Source organism: Cyprinodon tularosa, unplaced genomic scaffold (assembly GCF_016077235.1).
Source record: "Cyprinodon tularosa strain WSP-4 unplaced genomic scaffold, ASM1607723v1 ctg437, whole genome shotgun sequence".
NCBI lineage: Eukaryota > Metazoa > Chordata > Actinopteri > Cyprinodontiformes > Cyprinodontidae > Cyprinodon > Cyprinodon tularosa.
The window spans coordinates 338,466-356,915 of record NW_024039160.1 but is presented as its reverse complement, the minus strand read 5'-3'; the positions used below and the strand labels follow the sequence as shown (position 1 = coordinate 356,915).

At 39.5% G+C, this 18,450-nt stretch overlaps 1 protein-coding gene and 1 long non-coding RNA gene across 4 annotated transcripts in view; one reads left to right on the top strand and one right to left on the bottom strand.

Annotated features, from left to right (window-relative positions):
- The window catches only part of LOC119792965 (protein PHTF2-like), a 36,506-nt gene extending 23,670 nt beyond the window's left edge, over positions 1 to 12,836 (top strand). For 2 of the 3 annotated variants that reach the window (XM_038299835.1, XM_038299834.1), the window contains 17 exons: positions 2,141 to 2,210; positions 2,342 to 2,500; positions 3,628 to 3,793; positions 4,915 to 5,076; positions 5,792 to 6,020; positions 6,115 to 6,261; positions 6,350 to 6,506; positions 6,581 to 6,651; positions 6,775 to 6,903; positions 6,986 to 7,071; positions 7,145 to 7,337; positions 7,423 to 7,554; positions 7,636 to 7,722; positions 7,792 to 7,947; positions 8,025 to 8,120; positions 8,195 to 8,320; positions 12,735 to 12,836. In XM_038299835.1, the coding sequence (XP_038155763.1) occupies positions 2,141 to 2,210; positions 2,342 to 2,500; positions 3,628 to 3,793; positions 4,915 to 5,076; positions 5,792 to 6,020; positions 6,115 to 6,261; positions 6,350 to 6,506; positions 6,581 to 6,651; positions 6,775 to 6,903; positions 6,986 to 7,071; positions 7,145 to 7,337; positions 7,423 to 7,554; positions 7,636 to 7,722; positions 7,792 to 7,947; positions 8,025 to 8,120; positions 8,195 to 8,320; positions 12,735 to 12,755 (2,187 nt within the window). In that variant the 3' untranslated portion in view covers positions 12,756 to 12,836. The remainder of the gene's footprint in view (positions 1 to 2,140; positions 2,211 to 2,341; positions 2,501 to 3,627; positions 3,794 to 4,914; positions 5,077 to 5,791; positions 6,021 to 6,114; positions 6,262 to 6,349; positions 6,507 to 6,580; positions 6,652 to 6,774; positions 6,904 to 6,985; positions 7,072 to 7,144; positions 7,338 to 7,422; positions 7,555 to 7,635; positions 7,723 to 7,791; positions 7,948 to 8,024; positions 8,121 to 8,194; positions 8,321 to 12,734) is intronic. The other variant, XM_038299836.1, reaches the window with a different exon arrangement.
- LOC119792966 lies at positions 6,043 to 11,846 on the bottom strand. The gene is made up of 2 exons (XR_005282048.1): positions 11,805 to 11,846; positions 6,043 to 6,184 (listed from the first exon to the last, which is right to left on the bottom strand). It is a non-coding gene; the product is annotated as an uncharacterized LOC119792966 (long non-coding RNA).
- Positions 12,837 to 18,450: the final 5,614 nt, after the last annotated feature.

The window sequence follows — 18,450 nt, the reverse complement described above, 5'->3', positions numbered from 1 at the left end:
GTAAATACAGAGCATCGTTGCTCTTTCCTCTCCACCGAAGAGCAGATCGGTCAACTTGTCAGAGCCATTTCTCCACCAAAGCCGTGGATCTCCTGATTCCTTCCTTCAGGACCGTCGTGTCTTATGATGAATGTTTTGGCGTTTATTTGAACAGACATCAAAGTTGCTATGAAAATATGACAGAACCGGGTTTAAACTTTGCTGTATTTTTTCATCTTTGTGACGTTTGTTCCTCATAGAACAAAATATATCAAAGTGTTTGGATATAATATAATGAAATGTAGTTAAAGGTCAGAATACATGCAGAAAGAAATAAGTTGTGAGAATAGTCGACTGCATCTCTTCTTCTTCTTCGAAAGCTGCCCCAACTTCTCTAAAACCGAAATGAGAAGCAGACAGCTGCGCCTCTCATAGGGCTGTTTGACCTTGATGCAGCTCTCTGCAAGGTTTCCCAGTCTGCAGCAGGCAGTTTCAGTCCTGCACAAGTGCTGTGCACTCCTTACCCGTAAGAACGTCTAATTATACACTGCAGAGGCTGATAAGAACCCAGGCAATCATTATCATAAATCTAGAGACGTTGTTTCATAATTTACTGTGGTTTTATGTTTAACACCATACAACACAATCTTTAACCACCTTAATTTATTTTCTGCTGTTTTAAATGTATCTAAAATGACAACTTTTTAAGAACTATGTGATGTGCAGATTTAGGCTTTTCACTTTCTTTACTATCTGATGCAAATTTGCATCAAACCCCTTCACTGATGCTAAATAGTTGACTTTGTAAGGGAATCTTGTCTTATGGTTTAACCCCATGTCGCCCCCTGCAGGTGAAAACAGAAAATGCATTTTATTTTTGCAGATTTAGGATCATTTAAGCAAATAATGGAAGCAAATACATTTTTAATGAGTGGATGTTGAACATCTGCTAAATAATGACATGGAAAATTCACAAACTGCTTTTATCAGCATGGAGACATTTTATTTCTAAAGATAAAGACCTATATATAGCAGAGATGGGGGCTTATCAAAGAGGAAGCTATCGATCAGCTACCTCAAGACCTACACACACTCCTATTCTCCTGAAGGTTTCCTCCCCTCTGCAAACACTTTATCAGCTTGTTGGAGCCGTTTTAAGATAAGGAGCCCAATATCTCATTGCTATCGCTGATAACGGGACTTGATTGGCTTGTGTAAATGTTGGTATGAGAGGAATGACTTTAAAGGCCATGATAGATCAGGATACGCTCTTATGTTACTGGTAATAACAGTGTTATTTAAAATTGGTACAAGCTATGTTTGTGCTAAAGCTGAAAAAATATCTTGCAGGTATTTTCTTTGTGGTTGGGTGGGGATGGGGTTCATATTAAAATAATTTAGATTATTCCACTAATTTTGATATAAATATTTGGATAAAAAATACAGTCTCAATTGTAGATTTACCTATTAAAGTGTCAAACCAACCTAAGTCTTGGTTTGAAGTTAATAATTGAACCTGTCTGACAGGATGAAGTAGGATGTGACTACATCTAAATGAAGGACTCTTTGGCATGTAAATATTTTTTATTTAACAGCATCTATCAGGTCTAGTAGAGATATCTCGATTTGCTTTTCTGGATCTTCAGTTTTTCGACACCTTCCTTTAATATAAAATAAGAATGATCTAGAATAGAAATATGTATGCAAGAAACAGAAATAACTCTTTTATGTTTTAGTCTTTAAGAACAAAGTAATAATACCATCTTTACCACAGCAGAAAAAGGTGTGATGTGGATGGGTAAATATATTTCTAATCCATAAGAAGTGAAGTAGTCTCAGTACCTTTTTTTGACTCGGTGCATAAAGACAGAGCAGCACAGGAGGAAGTGACACGCAGCTGCAGGAAGTTGGGGTTATTCCCCAGGGTCGTATTTGATCAAAGCCCCTTCCTGAGCCACAGCTGACATGATGCAGCTGGGTTTAAGAACTGCTGAGTAGATGCTGGATGTAGATATAAACCCACTAGAAGTGAGTAGATCCAAAGGCTGTTGAAAGATTAGAACTTGTCTTTGTTCTCACCCGCACAGTGTGACCTCTTATGCATGAAGTGCTTTATTTGCATCTATGTGATGTTTTAATTAATCTCTGTATTGCTTTGCAGGGCTTGAGGAACAAGCCAAAGAAGACGGGACACGTCAAACCAGATCTGATAGATGTGGATTTAGTTAGAGGTGAGAAATCTCTGGGGCGTCATCTTCATCACAGCAGACTCTATCTCCCACATACTGAGCAAAGTGATCAGCAGTAAAAGTTAAAGCCTTCTGTGCTCTAGAAGATGAGCTATAACCTGTTTGATTCTCAGGTTCAGCGTTTGCCAAGGCCAAACCAGAGAGTCCGTGGACGTCACTGACCAGGAAGGGCCTCGTCAGAGTCGTTTTCTTCCCCTTCTTTTACCGATGGTGGATTCAGGTCACCTCTAAAGGCATCTTTCTACTGCTGTTGGCTCTGTATCTGCTGCAAGGTAGGACTTAACTCATTTTTCTGTCAGTGTACTGAACCAAATCTCAGCATTTTGAACATTTTAGCTTATTTTAGAGGTTTCTAACTCAGGCTCCTGTGTTTAGTTTGCCTTTTTACACATGAGGCCTACCATGTGCACACAGCGATTAGGGAGCACCACCCCACTCTAACGTCAATGATTTCCACCACCCATGCTGGACGAAGTACACTGTTGCCTTTCATTGCTCCCTCCACCCTTCCTGCTTGCCTTTTTCCACCTCTAACCAACAATTTATCCTCCATGAACCTGACTTTCAGAGTTTAGTTTGGGTTCACTGAATTCTGAAAACCCCTTTTATAGAGTAATGTAGGGTATATAGAGGGAAAGCTTATATTTAGAAGGAAGAGGCCTTTATCTGCATAGCGGCCTTTCGTGAGACGGCAAAAAACCCAGGAAGGAAGGTACGACATAAAGGGAGGAAGAAAGCAAGCATGAAAGGACAGGAAGCGAAGCAGGAAAAAGAGACAAAAAGAAGACGGGACACAAGAATAAAAGTAGCAACCTATAGAAGCAAGAAGGAAATTAGTTTAGAAATAAATCTGTAAAAGTAAATTTGTTTTCATCAGATTCCGGAGCCCATCGCTGTGTGACGGGTTACGCCTCCACTATAGATTCCTCCTCCATTCACCAGCTGATGGACACAGTTCTAGTTTCTGGTATCGATTTTAATCCTGCTGGATCCAAATAGTAGCAGGATGGACTTTTCCTGGCCTAATGCCCTCCCAGCTAATAGAGAAGATTAGACTAAAGCTCACAGAGAGACACTGTGATCAACAAAAATAAAGAAAAGCAGACATATGCTGTTATGGCACTTTACTTTAGTAAAACAAGATTGTATTTATATTATAAATATCTTATCAGTCTAATCCAATTATAAAGACAGATTCACGTTCATGCACTTTTCTATTTGGGAGGAGCTGTAAAACGATGCAAACTGGAATTAAATGTCCATCAGCTGTTTATGCCATTAATAAAGGCAATAACCTTAAAAAAAAAAACATCTATTTCCTTTATTGAATTGAAATACACTGCATTGATGGACCAGATGTGGATCCTAACGGTAAACATGGATTGCTGTTTCTCCTCAGTGGCAGCAGCAGCCCTCTATGCGACCATCTCCCAGCCTCATGGGATCCCAGCCACCGAGGTGTTTGGAGCCATCTGGCTCATGCTGCTGCTGGGAACCGTCCACTGTCAGATCGTTTCCACCAGGACCCCAAAACCCGCCTCCAGCAGCGGCGGCAAGAGACGCAGGTGAGCTGGTGCAGGAAGGCAGTGACGGGAAGTTTTTTAAATACGACCAGAAGAAAAGTGAAATCAGAGTGAAATGTTGGGACAGAAACATAAAAGGAGGATCAGTTTCTGATATTTAAATCCATAATCAATACGCCTGTTATTGGTTAACTGATAAACAAACAGCTTGTTTCTTTAAATTCCTAAAAGCTGTTTGTGATACTATATTAGTTTTTTAATGGTGTGGCTGTTTGCTGTGTTTTGGAGTGTTTCCAGTTTGTTGGTTTCATGTCCGTCAGCATGCTGCTGCCAGTATAAATCTGAACCTCTGCTTTAGGAGTGTTTCTCTCTGCGCTGGATCAGCCGCAGGTTTTCATTCACCGGAGGAACAGAAATCTTTAATAGGGAAGTAGAAGAAAAACCCACATAAAGCTGCATTACATGGAGCAAAATACTCCATATACTTTCTAATAATGATTTTGTTGTTTATGGTTAAGAGCTAATAAACACAATATTCAGTTTGCAACTAATAGATCAGATCTTTGTTTGCTCATCCTCTCAAGGCTTTTTCTGCCACACAACTTTCCATGAATAAGCTTGGATACAGCAGTCTGTCAGCAAACATTATGTGACTTTTCCTCACTAGAGACACTGACCGCAATTGTGGAGTTAACATTATTGACCGTTGGTAGCAATACACACTTGAATCATATAATTTAATTATTTTCTTACGATGAACTTGTAATAGTTCATCTCAGGGCAGATGTTTCATCCACCAGCACTATAAATCCTCCAGCAGGGCTTCTACAATTAATGACACATTAACAGAAAAAACAATTTTCTTTTCTTCCCCCGCTATCAATGATTATTAATTTTTTTCTTCAGAATCAAATTTATTTCTGATTAACATTTTGTTTCCAGGATCTTTTATCTGTAATATATATTTTTTTCTTTTTAGATTAACAAATTCAGTAGAGAATATAAACATTTGATTAAATTTCCATCTATCTACTCCAATCACTTAAATCAAATGATCTACTTTTGCAGAATACCAACCTAATGTGGGGGTTTTATATCGTTCTCTAAGGCCTCTTGGTCTGCTCTAAGTCTCTTCTCTGATCTCCGTTCTTTCTAAACTGAAGGAAGTTGAGGAAGGCTTCTCAGATGGAGGTGCATAGGGAAGGAGACGGGTCTAGCACTACCGATAACACACAGGAGGGGGCGCCACATTCTCACTCAGCCAGCACCACATACAGCCTGGGTGCTTTCTTCCAAGATTTCTGGCATGATATCTGTAAAGCTGGGTGTGTATTTTCATTTTCCTGGTTTCTGTGATTAGACTGTGTTAAATGGGGGAAGGTTGTGCTTTGAAGACAAAAATCAATCTGTCTGATTCTTCTTAATACAAATGCTGACTGTTTGAAATGTGAAAGTTAAAAAGAAATAGTTAAATCGTTAAAGAGGAAAACAGAGAGCCAACCTTGCCTCAGACCTTTTTGCCTGCTTCATTAGCTGCAACATCTTTCACAATCTGACCTCTTTTTCTCCTGGATAAAAGAGTTCAGCCGACCCAAAATATAAGTCTGTTTTAGTCTACTTAAAATGCAAGATTTGTTATGAGCAGCTGAAGGGTTTTGCAGCTACTGCTGATGTGATTAATGTGCTGATTATGATTTTGTTCTAAAGCTGCATGCTGCCTCTGTTCCATGTTGTCCGTTTCCAGCCTGCAGGAGTTTTGGGCGACTCAAAACTCCTCCAGGCCCTTCGGTTATTTCATGCAACAGTTACGTCTTTAAATATTTTTGTAAATCTGACTAGAAACAATCTGATGTTTGTTGATTCTCTTTATGTTCGGTATGGTAGCAGTATGATGACTCCCTCTGATTTTTATTATTCTCCATTATAGATGTTTTTTTTTTTTTGCATGACTGTTCCAGTGTTGTTAAATGTTTTTGTTTAGCCTGAATATGACGAGTCTGCTGACTCCTCCTTTGGTTACTCGCCTCCCTTCCACTGCAGGTCCAAGAAGTCCAAGCTGTCCATCGATAAATCGACGGAGACTGATAATGGCTACGTGTCCCTGGATGGACGGGTGACCAACCGCAGCAGTGAGGAGGGCCTCCAGCTGCACGATCAGCGCTGTGACCTACTGACCCGGCCAGATGAGGCGTGCTGGAACCCTCACATCCAGCCCTCTCACTCTCCGACGACGCGTGGCCCAGGACTGCTCATAGCAGGCAGCCATAAGGTCAGCAAAGCAAAATCATCACTCAGTACTTAAAAAGATTTATTGGAACAATAGAACAACATTTCCAACTTGTGGATTTGGCTTTGTGTTTAAGGAGCCTGCATCTGATGAAGCTTCCAGCGAGGAGGATCCTGAAGCCTCCTACAGCGCCCTCCGCAGGGGAGCTGAAAGAAAGAACAGTGACTGTACTCTCCGCAACCGCAAAAACACACATCTTTACAAGAAACACTATGCTGTGGAGGTAAAGAGTGCAGTCTGATTGGTGGATAAATCATGCAGAGCCAGGCAGTAACCCCTTTATAATCATAAATCTTTGTTTTGACCATCAGGATGTTCCCAAATCTGGAACCAGCTGCAGCTCCAGATGTTCCAGTATGAGAACCCAGGACTCTGAGAGCACGCGGCACGAGTCTGAAACAGAGGACCTGATGTGGGAGGACTTCCTGCACTGTGCAGAATGTAGATCATCCTGCACCTCAGAGACGGGTGAGCTGATCAAACTGTTCATGAGAAACCAGGCTGTCGGGCACGCCTGTTTACATCGTGACTGTTTTTAACAGAGGGAGAAGCAGGCGGGACTTCTGTCTGTCCTCCATCGAAGAAGGAATACAGAGATGATCCGTTCCATCAGGTATGTAGGCCTGTTGCCTTTAACCGAGTATTTTCCTATTCATCCTCCATTACTTAACCAAACATTTGTTTAAATAAATCGAGTTTTCACGTATAACTGTAGTTGATTATGCTTTTATTGCAGAGCCATATTCCCTGGCTGCACAGCTCCAACCCCGGCCTGGAGAGGGTGAGCGCCATCGTGTGGGAGGGGAACGAGTGTAAGAAGGCAGACATGTCCGTCCTGGAGATCAGTGGCATGATCATGAACAGAGTGAGTGGCTCCTCAAGTGCTTGTTAGAGAAGTTGAGGTTTTGTTAAGTAAACCACAGTGACCCTCCTGTCTGTGTGTTCAGGTGAACCTCTACACTCCTGGCATTGGCTACCAGGTGTTTGGGAACCTGGTTTCAGTCACTCTGGGACTCACGCCCTTCGTCTACAGGTACAGCAGACAATGTCCCTGGAAGCGGCTCACGTTGAGCCCAATGCTGACTAACACCCTCCTCGTCCCACAGGCTGGTTCAGCACTGTGACTTGGATCAGTTCACCACGCTCTCAGCAAACGAGATGCTCTCTGTTGCTTTGGGGGGAGGATCCGAATCTGATGCCCTGGTTATCACCATGGTAACACTCAGCTTCCTAGTGCGTGTTTGCCTTATTTGGCTCTTCTTCTTCCTGCTCAGTGTGGCAGAGAGGACCTACAAACAGGTAAGAGCATAAAATCCATGTTTATTTGTGGAAACGGTCGAACCAGCAGATTTTTTTCAGCTCTTCTGATCTCTGTATATTTCAGAGGCTGCTGTTTGCCAAGCTGTTTGGTCACCTGACATCAGCCCGCAGAGCCAGGAAGTCTGAGGTTCCTCATTTCCGACTGAAGAAAGTTCAGAACATAAAGATGTGGCTGTCGCTGCGCTCATACCTCAAGGTACCAGTCCACGGGTGTGGCTTTATGGTTACCAGTCTCTCTGGAAACACACAGTGACAATCTGTTTGAACGAATTCACAGAGACGGGGCCCTCAGCGTTCAGTCGACGTCATTGTGTCATCAGCCTTCCTCCTCACTCTGTCCGTAGTCTTCATCTGCTGTGCTCAGGTAACTTTAAGCCCGCTTTGAATTAAAGGTGTTTTAGCTCCTCCCCCTGACTCTGTCCTTGTCTTTCAGCTTCTCCACGTCCATGAAACGTTCCTGGAGTATCACTACAACTGGGAGCTGGTGATCTGGTGTGCCAGTTTGTCTCTGTTCCTGCTCCGGTTTGTAACTCTGGGCTCTGAGACCAGCAAGAAGTACAGCAACACCTCCATACTGCTCACTGAACAGGTAGGAGCAGAAACAGATGGTCAGCAGCGAGGGTAGGTGTTCCTGTGATCTCACTAAGCTGTTCCTCTGCCCCATAGATCAACCTCTATCTAAAGATGGAGAAGAAGCCAAACAAGAAGGAGGAGCTGACGCTTGTCAATAATGTCCTAAAACTGGCTACCAAACTACTCAAGGTACCGCCTCACTGCCTCACCTCTCCTCTTGGATCCAAACAGTCTGCATTTCTAACAGTTTTCTCTGTTTCCAGGAGCTGGATAATCCATTCAGGTTGTATGGTTTGACCATGAATCCTCTGCTCTACAACATCACCCAGGTTGTCATCCTGTCTGCTGTCTCAGGAGTCATTTCTGACCTACTAGGATTTAATCTCAAGGTAAGAACTTCCAACTTTTTTATCAGCAGATAGACATTATATATGTGGACTCCTAGAGGGTGGCCATCTGGGATCGGACCACAGTTCAGACAGCTGCTGACAGAATCAATAGGAGGCACCCATTTTAATCACATGAAAGACAAGTCAGAGATAATATTACAATAATCTCTTACATGTCACAATCCCTTAAAATTGCCTTATATAGTACGTTAGATTATTCATTCAGATTAAAAACTATTTAAGCTGAACTCAAACTTGATGAGATATATGCAAAGTTAAATACTAATATATTGTAAGATTGTTTTACAAATATTCAGTACTTTAAGGGAGTGCTCTTTGATAAGTTTTATTATCTATTGAGGAAAACTTGTTGTAATGTGATTTACAAAAGTTATTTTAGTTTAAAAAAAAACATTTGTTAATATTTTACTTTGTCAAATCGTAGTGAATGGTACATTTATGTTGTGTCTAACCCTTCAAACTGTTTTTTTTTTATAATTTATGCAAATGTGAACATTTGTTCTTTAGTTAGACACAACATAAATGTACCATTCACTACGATTTGACAAAAAATAAATAAGAAAATGTAAACTAATAACTCTTTATTGTAAATCACATTACATTACAACACCTTCCTCTCTATTAAACAAAATACTTATTATCAAAGAGCAATCCTTTAAAATACACCATATAAATATAAAACTTTGTATATATCTCATTCAGTTTTAAGGGATTGTGACATGTAAGAGATTGTTATATTATCTCTGACTCGTCTTTCATGTGATCCAAGATGGCCGCCCTCTAGGCGCGTTGGCCTCACTGCGGACAGGGTCCACGTCTATGGTTACTTTGGTCAGGTTACTATGGTTACTATGGTACTTTACCTGTCAGGATATTTTAGCCACCATGGAGAATGTGATGTCCTATGATAAAGGTTTGGTTCAAACGCTACAAGTGCCAACGCTCTCTGTGCCCCGATTAAAAGTACAACCTGTGTTTTTTACATTGGCCCCCTGGATTTTACGTTATTACATCATGTTCTACTCTCCCATATTAGTTTTGTGTCATTCGGAGCTGTTCCAAAGATAATCCGGTTTTGTAATCCAAGTAACGTCTTCCTATGGGCAATGAGTTGAAGGCACAAACTAAACTGTTAATAATTTATGGTACGCCAGCATTCATAACATGTAGGCAAATCACTGTCCCCCAGACATACGCAGTTATATTTTTTATAATTTAAAAAAACAAAGCGGAGTGTGTATGATGTCATCCACGCGCCGGACTGGAGTTGTGACAGGCAGTCCGGGCCACGTAAGTAGAACTAGCTACAGTTCAGTGGACAGGATGACATCATACACACTCCGCTTTGTTTTTTAAAAATATAACCGCGGATGTCTGGGAGACAAGATTCACCTACATCAGGGGTGTCAAACTGGTTCCAGAACGGGCCGTGTGGCTGCAGGTATTCTTTCCAACCAAGCAATCGCACACCAGAGTCCAGTCATCATGTTCAGATTGGAGTCTGGTGTGCGATTGCTTGGTTGGAAAGAATACCTGGAACCAGTTTGACACCCCTGACCTGCATGTTATGAATGCTGGCGTACCATAAAGAATAAATTACGAACAGTTTAGTTTGTGCCTTCCAAGTCGTTGCCCATAGGAAGACGTTACTTGGATATAACCTAATGGAATATCTTCAGAACAGCTCCAAATGACAAAAAACTAGTATGGGTAGAGCATGATGTAATAACGTAAAACCAAGGCCCCAATGTAAAAAAAAAAAAAAAGTTTAAACTCTGCTTACAGTGTCAATAAAATAAGATTTTTGTGACTACTTTCAGGCTTAGGTGTATTTTTTTTTTTTAACATATAAAAGTCCATCACGAAAACAGAAAAGGAGGCAGGGATAATCACCTGGTTTAATGTGCATTTCATCTGTTAGACTTGCTTTATATTGTTTATATCAGTATAATGGCCTAAGAAAGCCCCAAACAGATACCTGTAAGCCTATAAAACTCCTTTATTATAACATTTCAGAAATACTGCTCCAAGCTGAACACATTAAATGCTCATACCACCAGGTAATTAGTCCATGTTTTTGAGTCTAAATCATTCTCAGATGTCCAAGAAGAAAGACACACCTAAGCCTAAAGGATTGTTTACAGATCAATATAGTAAATTAACTCAAAGTCAGTAATTAAAGGAATAGTACACCCAAAACATGATTAGCCTTCATTTTCTACTCACCCCCATGCTGAACAACACTCTGGAGTACTTTTTTGATATCTCAAATGCATCTGGAGATCTGGGAGGCTTCTTGCTGTCTGCTGACATTCAAATAATGGAGGTCTATGGTGACCGAGACAGAAAGGTCCATAAAAGTCCACAAAAAACGTGTCAATATTCCTCCATACTGCTCGTCCAATGTATTCCAAGTGTCCTGAGTAGGTAGCATCCAGAATTTCCTCGAAACGAAGTCATTTAGAATGTTTTTAGAGCATAAACAGTAGTGTATAGGATTTCCTGAAAGCGCGCGCCGGCACGTTCATGACGCTACGGAAGCCGGCAGACCAAACCAGATGAAAGTGCGCATTCAGCGTCTGCTCTGCCAATAATGCAAGCATAGAAGAAGAAATGTGCTGTTTACCTGTGCAAAGAAAGAAACAACGAAAGAAAAATGTCTGAGGACTTCAGTGTTGAGGAAGAGCATGAGTTCTTTGCCGAGCTGAATGCGCTGGTTTGGTCTGCCGGCTTCCGTAGCGTCGGGAGCGCGCATGTGCGCGCTTTCAGGAAATCCTATACACTACTGTTTATGCTCTAAAAACATTCTAAATGGCTTCGTTTCGAGTAAATTCTGGATGCTACCTACTCAGGACACTTGGAATACATTGGACGAGCAGTATGGAGGAATATTGACACGTTTTTTGTGGACTTTTATGGACCTTTCTGTCTCGGTCACCATAGACCTCCATTATTTGAATGTCAGCAGACAGCAAGAAGCCTCCCAGATCTCCAGATGCATTTGAGATATCAAAAAAGTACTCCAGAGTGTTGTTCAGCATGGGGGTGAGTAGAAAATGAAGGCTAATCATGTTTTGGGTGTACTATTCCTTTAAAGTTTCTAAAACATCCTAGTTTAGATTGACACTGTAGGAAGTGTTTTAACTTGTTTTCTGCACTTATGCTAACTGGGCACAGCCAATGCTGACAACTAGTAACGCTTCCCAGGGCAAACCCTGACCTTTAACACAGCAAATATCTAGTCACTGAAAAAGAAAAAAGCCATTTCAAATTGGAAAAAATCTTTTTTAAATGTGTAATTAGGAAAGGTAATCTCTATTTAGAAATAGGCTTTGAACATACATTTTCAAATTCTAGTATTTAATACTTAATGAAGAATTCAATTTAAAATGGCTTGTTTTTCATAAAAAATCAGCTCATTTAAAGGCTGCCCTCAGATAATTAATTTATAGATAAAACTTACCTCATTGGAGCTGCTGAAAGTAGGTCTCGGTAACTCTGTAACAGAAATGAGTTTAAAGGTTATAAAGTTATTGAATCACAATATAATTTATTTTTGTACAGCCCTATGAAGGTATGTTTGTTTCTTTATCATTCAATCAAAAAATACATTTGAACACTGCTTTTCTTTGATAGAAGTCCAGTCTTTTTTTTTTTGTTTAAAGCAACTTTAATTGAAGTGACTGTTTTTTTATTGGACCATATAATGGATAGGACATTTGTGTCTTTATTATTCAATCAAAAAAACAACATGATCACTTAAATAACTTCAATGAAAAGATAAATGTTTTCAATCTTAGAAAATAGTTTAACAATGCAAATAAAATATTTGAGACTCCAAAAATTGCATTTGAACACTTCCTTTTTTTTTCATTGTTGAAAATGTTCTCTTTGGTTGAAGTAATCTATTTTACTTCAACCAAAGAGAACATTATCAATAATAATAATAATAAAAAAGTGTTCAAATGCAATTTTTGGAGTCTGAAATATTTTATTTGCATTGTTAAACTATTTTCTAGGATTGAAAACGTTTATCTTTTCATTGAAGTTACTTTTTTACTGATTCTGTTTGTTTAAAGCAACATCTTTTTTGATTGAATAATATAGACACAAATGTCCTATCCATTATATGGTCCAATAAAAAAACAGTCACTTCAATTAAAGTTGCTTTAAACAAAAAAAAAAAGACTGGACTTCTATCAAATAAAACATTGTCAAAGAAAAGCAGCGTTCAAATGTATTTCTTTTTTTTTTGATTGAATGAAAGAAACAAATCTACCTTCATACAGCCCCGCATAATTCCAAACTGTCTTTGAGGTTTTACATACAAGCTAGAAACCCAAGCAGATTTAGTTTAGTGAATCTAAAATTGTTTCTTGTTCTCTGTTCACAGCTTTGGAAGATCAAATCATGACACTCCAGAGCTCTGACCTTCAACGTTTCCACTTTGTGCAATTCACATTATTTATTTACCCACTCAGTGTTTGTTTTAATTCTAGGTTGTTCAGTTGTGTTCTGTAAACACACAGCAAAACATGTTAGTATTATGAGCCTAAGTTATGTTCTCAGCTGCACATGACTTTTTGCTACTCTGCAAATTCAAAGGCAGAAAGATAATCTGTTTTATTAGCTTAATTTATTTTTTTAAGCTACATTTTTATTTTATGCCTCTAATGCTGAAGATCACATACTTGCAGCAAACAGAAGTTGTCTCATCACATAAATAAATATATGGTCCTCACTGTTATCTATGCTGTAAACCAGCTTTATGCGTATAAACTGAAAACATTTCATGTTCCTACCTGAGGATGCATTCATTCTGCAGGTAGAGTCCTCTGGAAATAAACCATGAGCTGTTCTCTTCCAGTAGAAGCCACTGGCCCTGCAACAAGCAATCAGTGGTATTTACAGCAATACATGTGTAGATAGAGAACCTCTGCTGACTGAGCTGGTAAAACTAAGACAAATAAAAAAAGAAGCTATATAATATAAGCAGAAAAATCTTGGTTTTAGTGTTTTGTATTATTTGGAGATAAACTTCAGTTTCCTTCTGAGAACATTAAGATTTTTGAACTGGAAGACGGAAAAGTACGAGTTACTTTTTACGAGATCAATATTTACATTTGAAGACCGTTTTTTTTAAGTGATGATTTAAAAGGCATTTCCATATATAAACGTTCTATGTGTGTTAGAGGAAACATTCAGAGCTCCTCCCTGCAGTAGACCAGAGACAGCATGTTAAGACCGTCTGTATGTAAACGAAAATATGCACTTTAAGAACAGATTTGATGTGGAAGAAAGTTACAGATGTTTTTGTGGTCACATTTCTATATTGACAAATCATTTTCTGAAGGAAATCCTACGTGGTACGTGAAGTTGTGCTGACATACAAGATGCCTCAAGTTTCTAACGTCATCATGAAAGCGTTTGAGGAGGAAGACCAAAGTGCTTGCGTTTTATTGTCATCTCTGCTGGGGAAAAGAATGTATTTTTAGCATTGTGCTTTAAAATGTATTTAATTCCCTTCAGAAATACTTTTAGTATTGTGGGTGAGCTGTTTATTCTTTGCGTTCACCTAAAAGCAGAGGCATGATTCAGTTTTTAAAACATGTTTGATTTATATGAAAATGTGACGCTGTTTGTCAGAGTTTGAATATTTAGATTTAGTCTCTGTGTGTCTGAGGTCTCTTTTTAAAAAAATAAAATGACAATACTGCCTCAGCTTTTTTTCTGTTCTATCCTAAACATCAGCAGTGGTCAAAAGCAGCACATGATTAGAATATTTAATTTAGAATTGGAAAGAAAATTTCTCTGATATTCAGATGTTTTCGGTGTCATTAAAGCATTTTTAAGACTGATTCACAAAATACTCACAAATATCAGGCTATATTCGCACTGCAGGCTTTAATGCTCAATTCCAATTTTTTTTGTGAAATCTGAAATTTTTTGCATTGCCGTTCACATTTGCAAATATATGCGACTTATATGTGATCTGTGTGAACTACATTCATACAACGCAAGTGTCTTGCATGCACAGTAAAGGACGCAATGACATCACAAGCAAGCTTGCTCTGCGCTTAAGGAAGTAAACAGATGGTTTTGCTAATCTAGTTATCTTTCCCAACCTTAAAACCGTAATCTTTTCAAGATGGTTAAATAAAAATACTTCTCTCCGCATTATCGTCCACCGTGGTTGTTATTTTTCTTGCCGCTTCTACATAGCAAGACGCAGAACAATTACATTTGTCGGGTATTATAATGTCATTCAGGTTGGATGAATGCAACTTGGCCATCTAGACTCAGGTCACATTTGAAAAGATCTGATTCATATCTGATTCAGGAACACATAGTTAAGTAGCCTGGGTTGCATTGGGAAAAATCTGATCTGTGTCGTTCAGACTGCCATGAAAAGATCGGATTTAGGTCGCATATGGGCAAAAAAGAAAATCGGATTTGGGTCACTTCAGGCTGCAGTAGGAACAAAGCCTAAGTTTGTCATATTTACAAGCAACAGAAAAGTTCCCTCCTCCATGAACACAGGGAACCAAACTAGATTGAAGTCCTAATATTGCAGCTTTTAAAACATCCAAATATGATTACAACTAAATACAGAAGTTGGAGCCTTTTAAATTCAGCTTCATTAAAACATTTCTGAATTTATGAGCCCCAGTATAACCTGCATGTCAGCATGATGTGTAATGGGATACAATATAAGAATCTAGGGATGCACGATATTGGGATTTTGGCCGATATCCGATATGCCGATATTTTAAAACTCACATAGCCGATAACGATACTGATGTTAAAGCTGGACAAAAATAAGTAGTCATTGAAAATAGCAGTTTGTTATCCATTTCTGACACTTTGAAAAAAAATATACTCAAATATATTTTCATTAGGGATGCACGATATAATCGGCCCCCTATCGGTATCGGCCTGTATCGGCCTTAAAACTGAATATTGAACATTGGCCACCCCACCGATATTTAACCCGATATTTGATGAGCTTCTGAGTTTCTAAAGTCTAAAAAAAAATATATAAAAAAATAGTACTACTTCTTCTTCCTCAAAAACTTATTTTTTACAGACTTAAAAACGTCTAAAGACGAGGGAAAAAATATTGATACATTAAAATATCACAATATCTTCATATGCTGATATATTGCCATTTAAAAACACCATATCAATCTCTTTTACTAATGAACTATTGCTTAATGTCATCGTTATGCTACGAAATCCCCCGAAAATTCACAAAATTTTGCCATATTTTTATATGTTGATATATTGACGCGGTATCGATCTATTTTACTAACAAAATCTCACAAGAATTTGCAAAATATCACGAGAGTTTGTAACAGAACGATGAAATTTCACGAGATTTTGAAAGTAAAATAGATCGATACCGCGTTTTTAAAAATCTATTTGATATCAGCATATGAAAATATATTTGAGTATATTATTTTTCAAAGTGTCAGAAATGGATAACAGAACTGCTATTTTCAATGACTAATTATTTTTTCCAGCTTTAACATCGGTATCGTTATCGGCTACATGAGTTTTAAAATATCGGCATATCGGATATCGGCCAAAATCCCAATATCGTGCATCCCTAATTTTCGCAAACCCGCACAGACCTCAAGCGGAAGTGCGCAGACAAAAAGCAGTTATTGGTCCTTGGTTCCGGCTGTCTGTGTGGTCGTCCTTCTCTATTCGGTGCTGGGGCGCGCCATTTTTAAAAACCGAGGAACAACTACAATGGGTAACTATGACAAAAGGTTAATCGAGTAGGTGCGGGAGTACAACAACTTGTGCAATACTTGAGACAAATTATATAAATATGCCAAAGTCTCTGCCAACTCCTAGAGGGAGATCAGCCAGATCCTTGAGCAGGATCCAAAGGAGTGTTTACAAATGTAGAAGAGATAGAGATAAATACGTGAAGTTCTTGCGAGTTCTCGAATAGGCTCACCCTTGCGCTTTGGCGGGAAACTGCTGTGCGTCCCTAGAAATTTCAGACCGACGGTGCAGAAGCATGCCAGCAAAACTGGTTCGTGACCAGACCCACGCGACATTTAATGTGTGCGGTTTAATCTGCCCTTTAGTCCTCGACACGGCTGACCCGGGTTTCAATCCGACCTGTGGTCCGCAAAAACCCAAAAACAGTGTCAACAATGGTAGAACTAAGGAATGATCTCAAGAGGTTTTTAGGTGGTTTAACAAAAGCCATTTTAAATTAGTCCTAGAAGGTCTGTTCATCATTCTCCCCCACCTACAGCACAGACCCCGGTCTGTCACTGCTCTCTGCCCAGCAGCAGTGCTTTCTGCGCAGGTAGATTTAGAAGAAGATACCGCTGAATCCGACCACCGTCCAGACACAGCTCTGGATGAACAAAAGTCAAAAATAATTTTCAGAGCTTTTGGGGCTTTTCCAAAAATGTATGGTCTCCCCAAGACAATTCAAAAGTTGTTCATAAGGAACAATTTAGCATTAGTCTGTGATGTTAAGTTTCCCCTATGCTTTTATTGCTAAATGCCGACAGACAACGAGAGCTTGATAGGAAATAACATGCGGTTTCCAGGGGTAATCATAGGTCCAAAGCAAAGATCTGTAAGGCAGATGATTTACTAAATATTAAAGCTACAGTGTGTAATAATTACAGGGATATAAAGTCAGAAATTGAATATATTACACATAACTATGTTATTTATCATCACCTATGAGCTCAGCCTTTTAACCATAATATTTGCGTTGCCTTAGAATTCGTTATTTATAATTACATAGGAGCGGGTCTCGCAGCCATGGAGGCAGACATCTTTGCGCTACGGCAGCGCAGAGGCAACAAACTAGCGATTGCGAGATCGCCCATTACGCTCGGAAGTAACTACGGCAAGTTGAGAGAGATGAACTCAGATGGTACTGAACAATAGATGGCAATATTATGCCTGAGAAGCGTTTAGTCTGCCTGAAACCAAAGAAGAAGAAGAAGCAGGTACACTGAGCCTCAGTAACAAGAAAGGTGAACAAGGCGGCAGGCGTGAGTGACTTTGCAAACTGTTTGGCCAAACATCAGACGAATGGAGGATCATGCCTACTCTGTATCACAACGAAAAGCGGCGGACACCGAACCCCCGTCATCTAAGAAGCGGAAACACGACGAGAATAAACGCAAGCGTGACAAGAAACGGCAAAAAACACGGATCAACATTGGCACGGCATTTACACGATGGAAGTCACTGATGGAGGAAAAAGGTTTTCAAAGTAACGCTCAAGTTGCCAGTTTTCTGTTGGACAGGTAATTAGTCCTACACACACAATTGTCTTTTTATACACGTAATACCCCACCCCCACATCCCGTTTCAACCAAACTATTGTCAAGATGTCAGGTAGCATTACCTAGATAAGGCCACAGCTTCATAAAATTACCACAGCTGATAGTGGCGTGTGTGAGTGTGAGAGAGACAGATATATGAAGCTGCATATTAGCGAGCTACGGATATATACCTCGGTTACTTCTCTCCGGCTCCTTTGGAGATCTTCAAGCCTTTCCTGCTCTGCTCTAGTCACCCCGCTGGCAACTTCACAACGATGTAGAAAAAATAACGGGTATATTTATTATCTTAAGTCTACATGAAATCTATACCCTACACAGACTAATGAAATACTATCTGTAAAATTATCTATGTAAACAAACCTCATCACTTGAGAAGGTAGGTGATGCGGATGTCGTGGAAGACATTTTGTCCCGTAACGCTCGCCGTATTGTTGGGGGGGAGAAGCGGTGGGGGGGAGATGTTCATGTTGCTGCGGTCTGCAGTCTGGATGTTAGATGTCGCTGAAAATTACACACTGTAGCTTTAAACAATCAATTTAGCCACTAAATAAGGCCCACTGTTATATTCAATGCCAGCCAGGGGCGCTGTATGGGGAGGGAAGTTAGGAAGATTGTAAGGCCCTTGACTGAGGGGGGCCCCAATAGAAGAAGAAAAGATTTGTCCAGCTATATTTTTCAAATATAAAAAGAAAATCCAGCAGTGAAATAAATTATCTTTGTGTTCTCTCTTATTTTTTAGTTGTAAACAGCGAAACAAAGCATAAATATATTGACCAA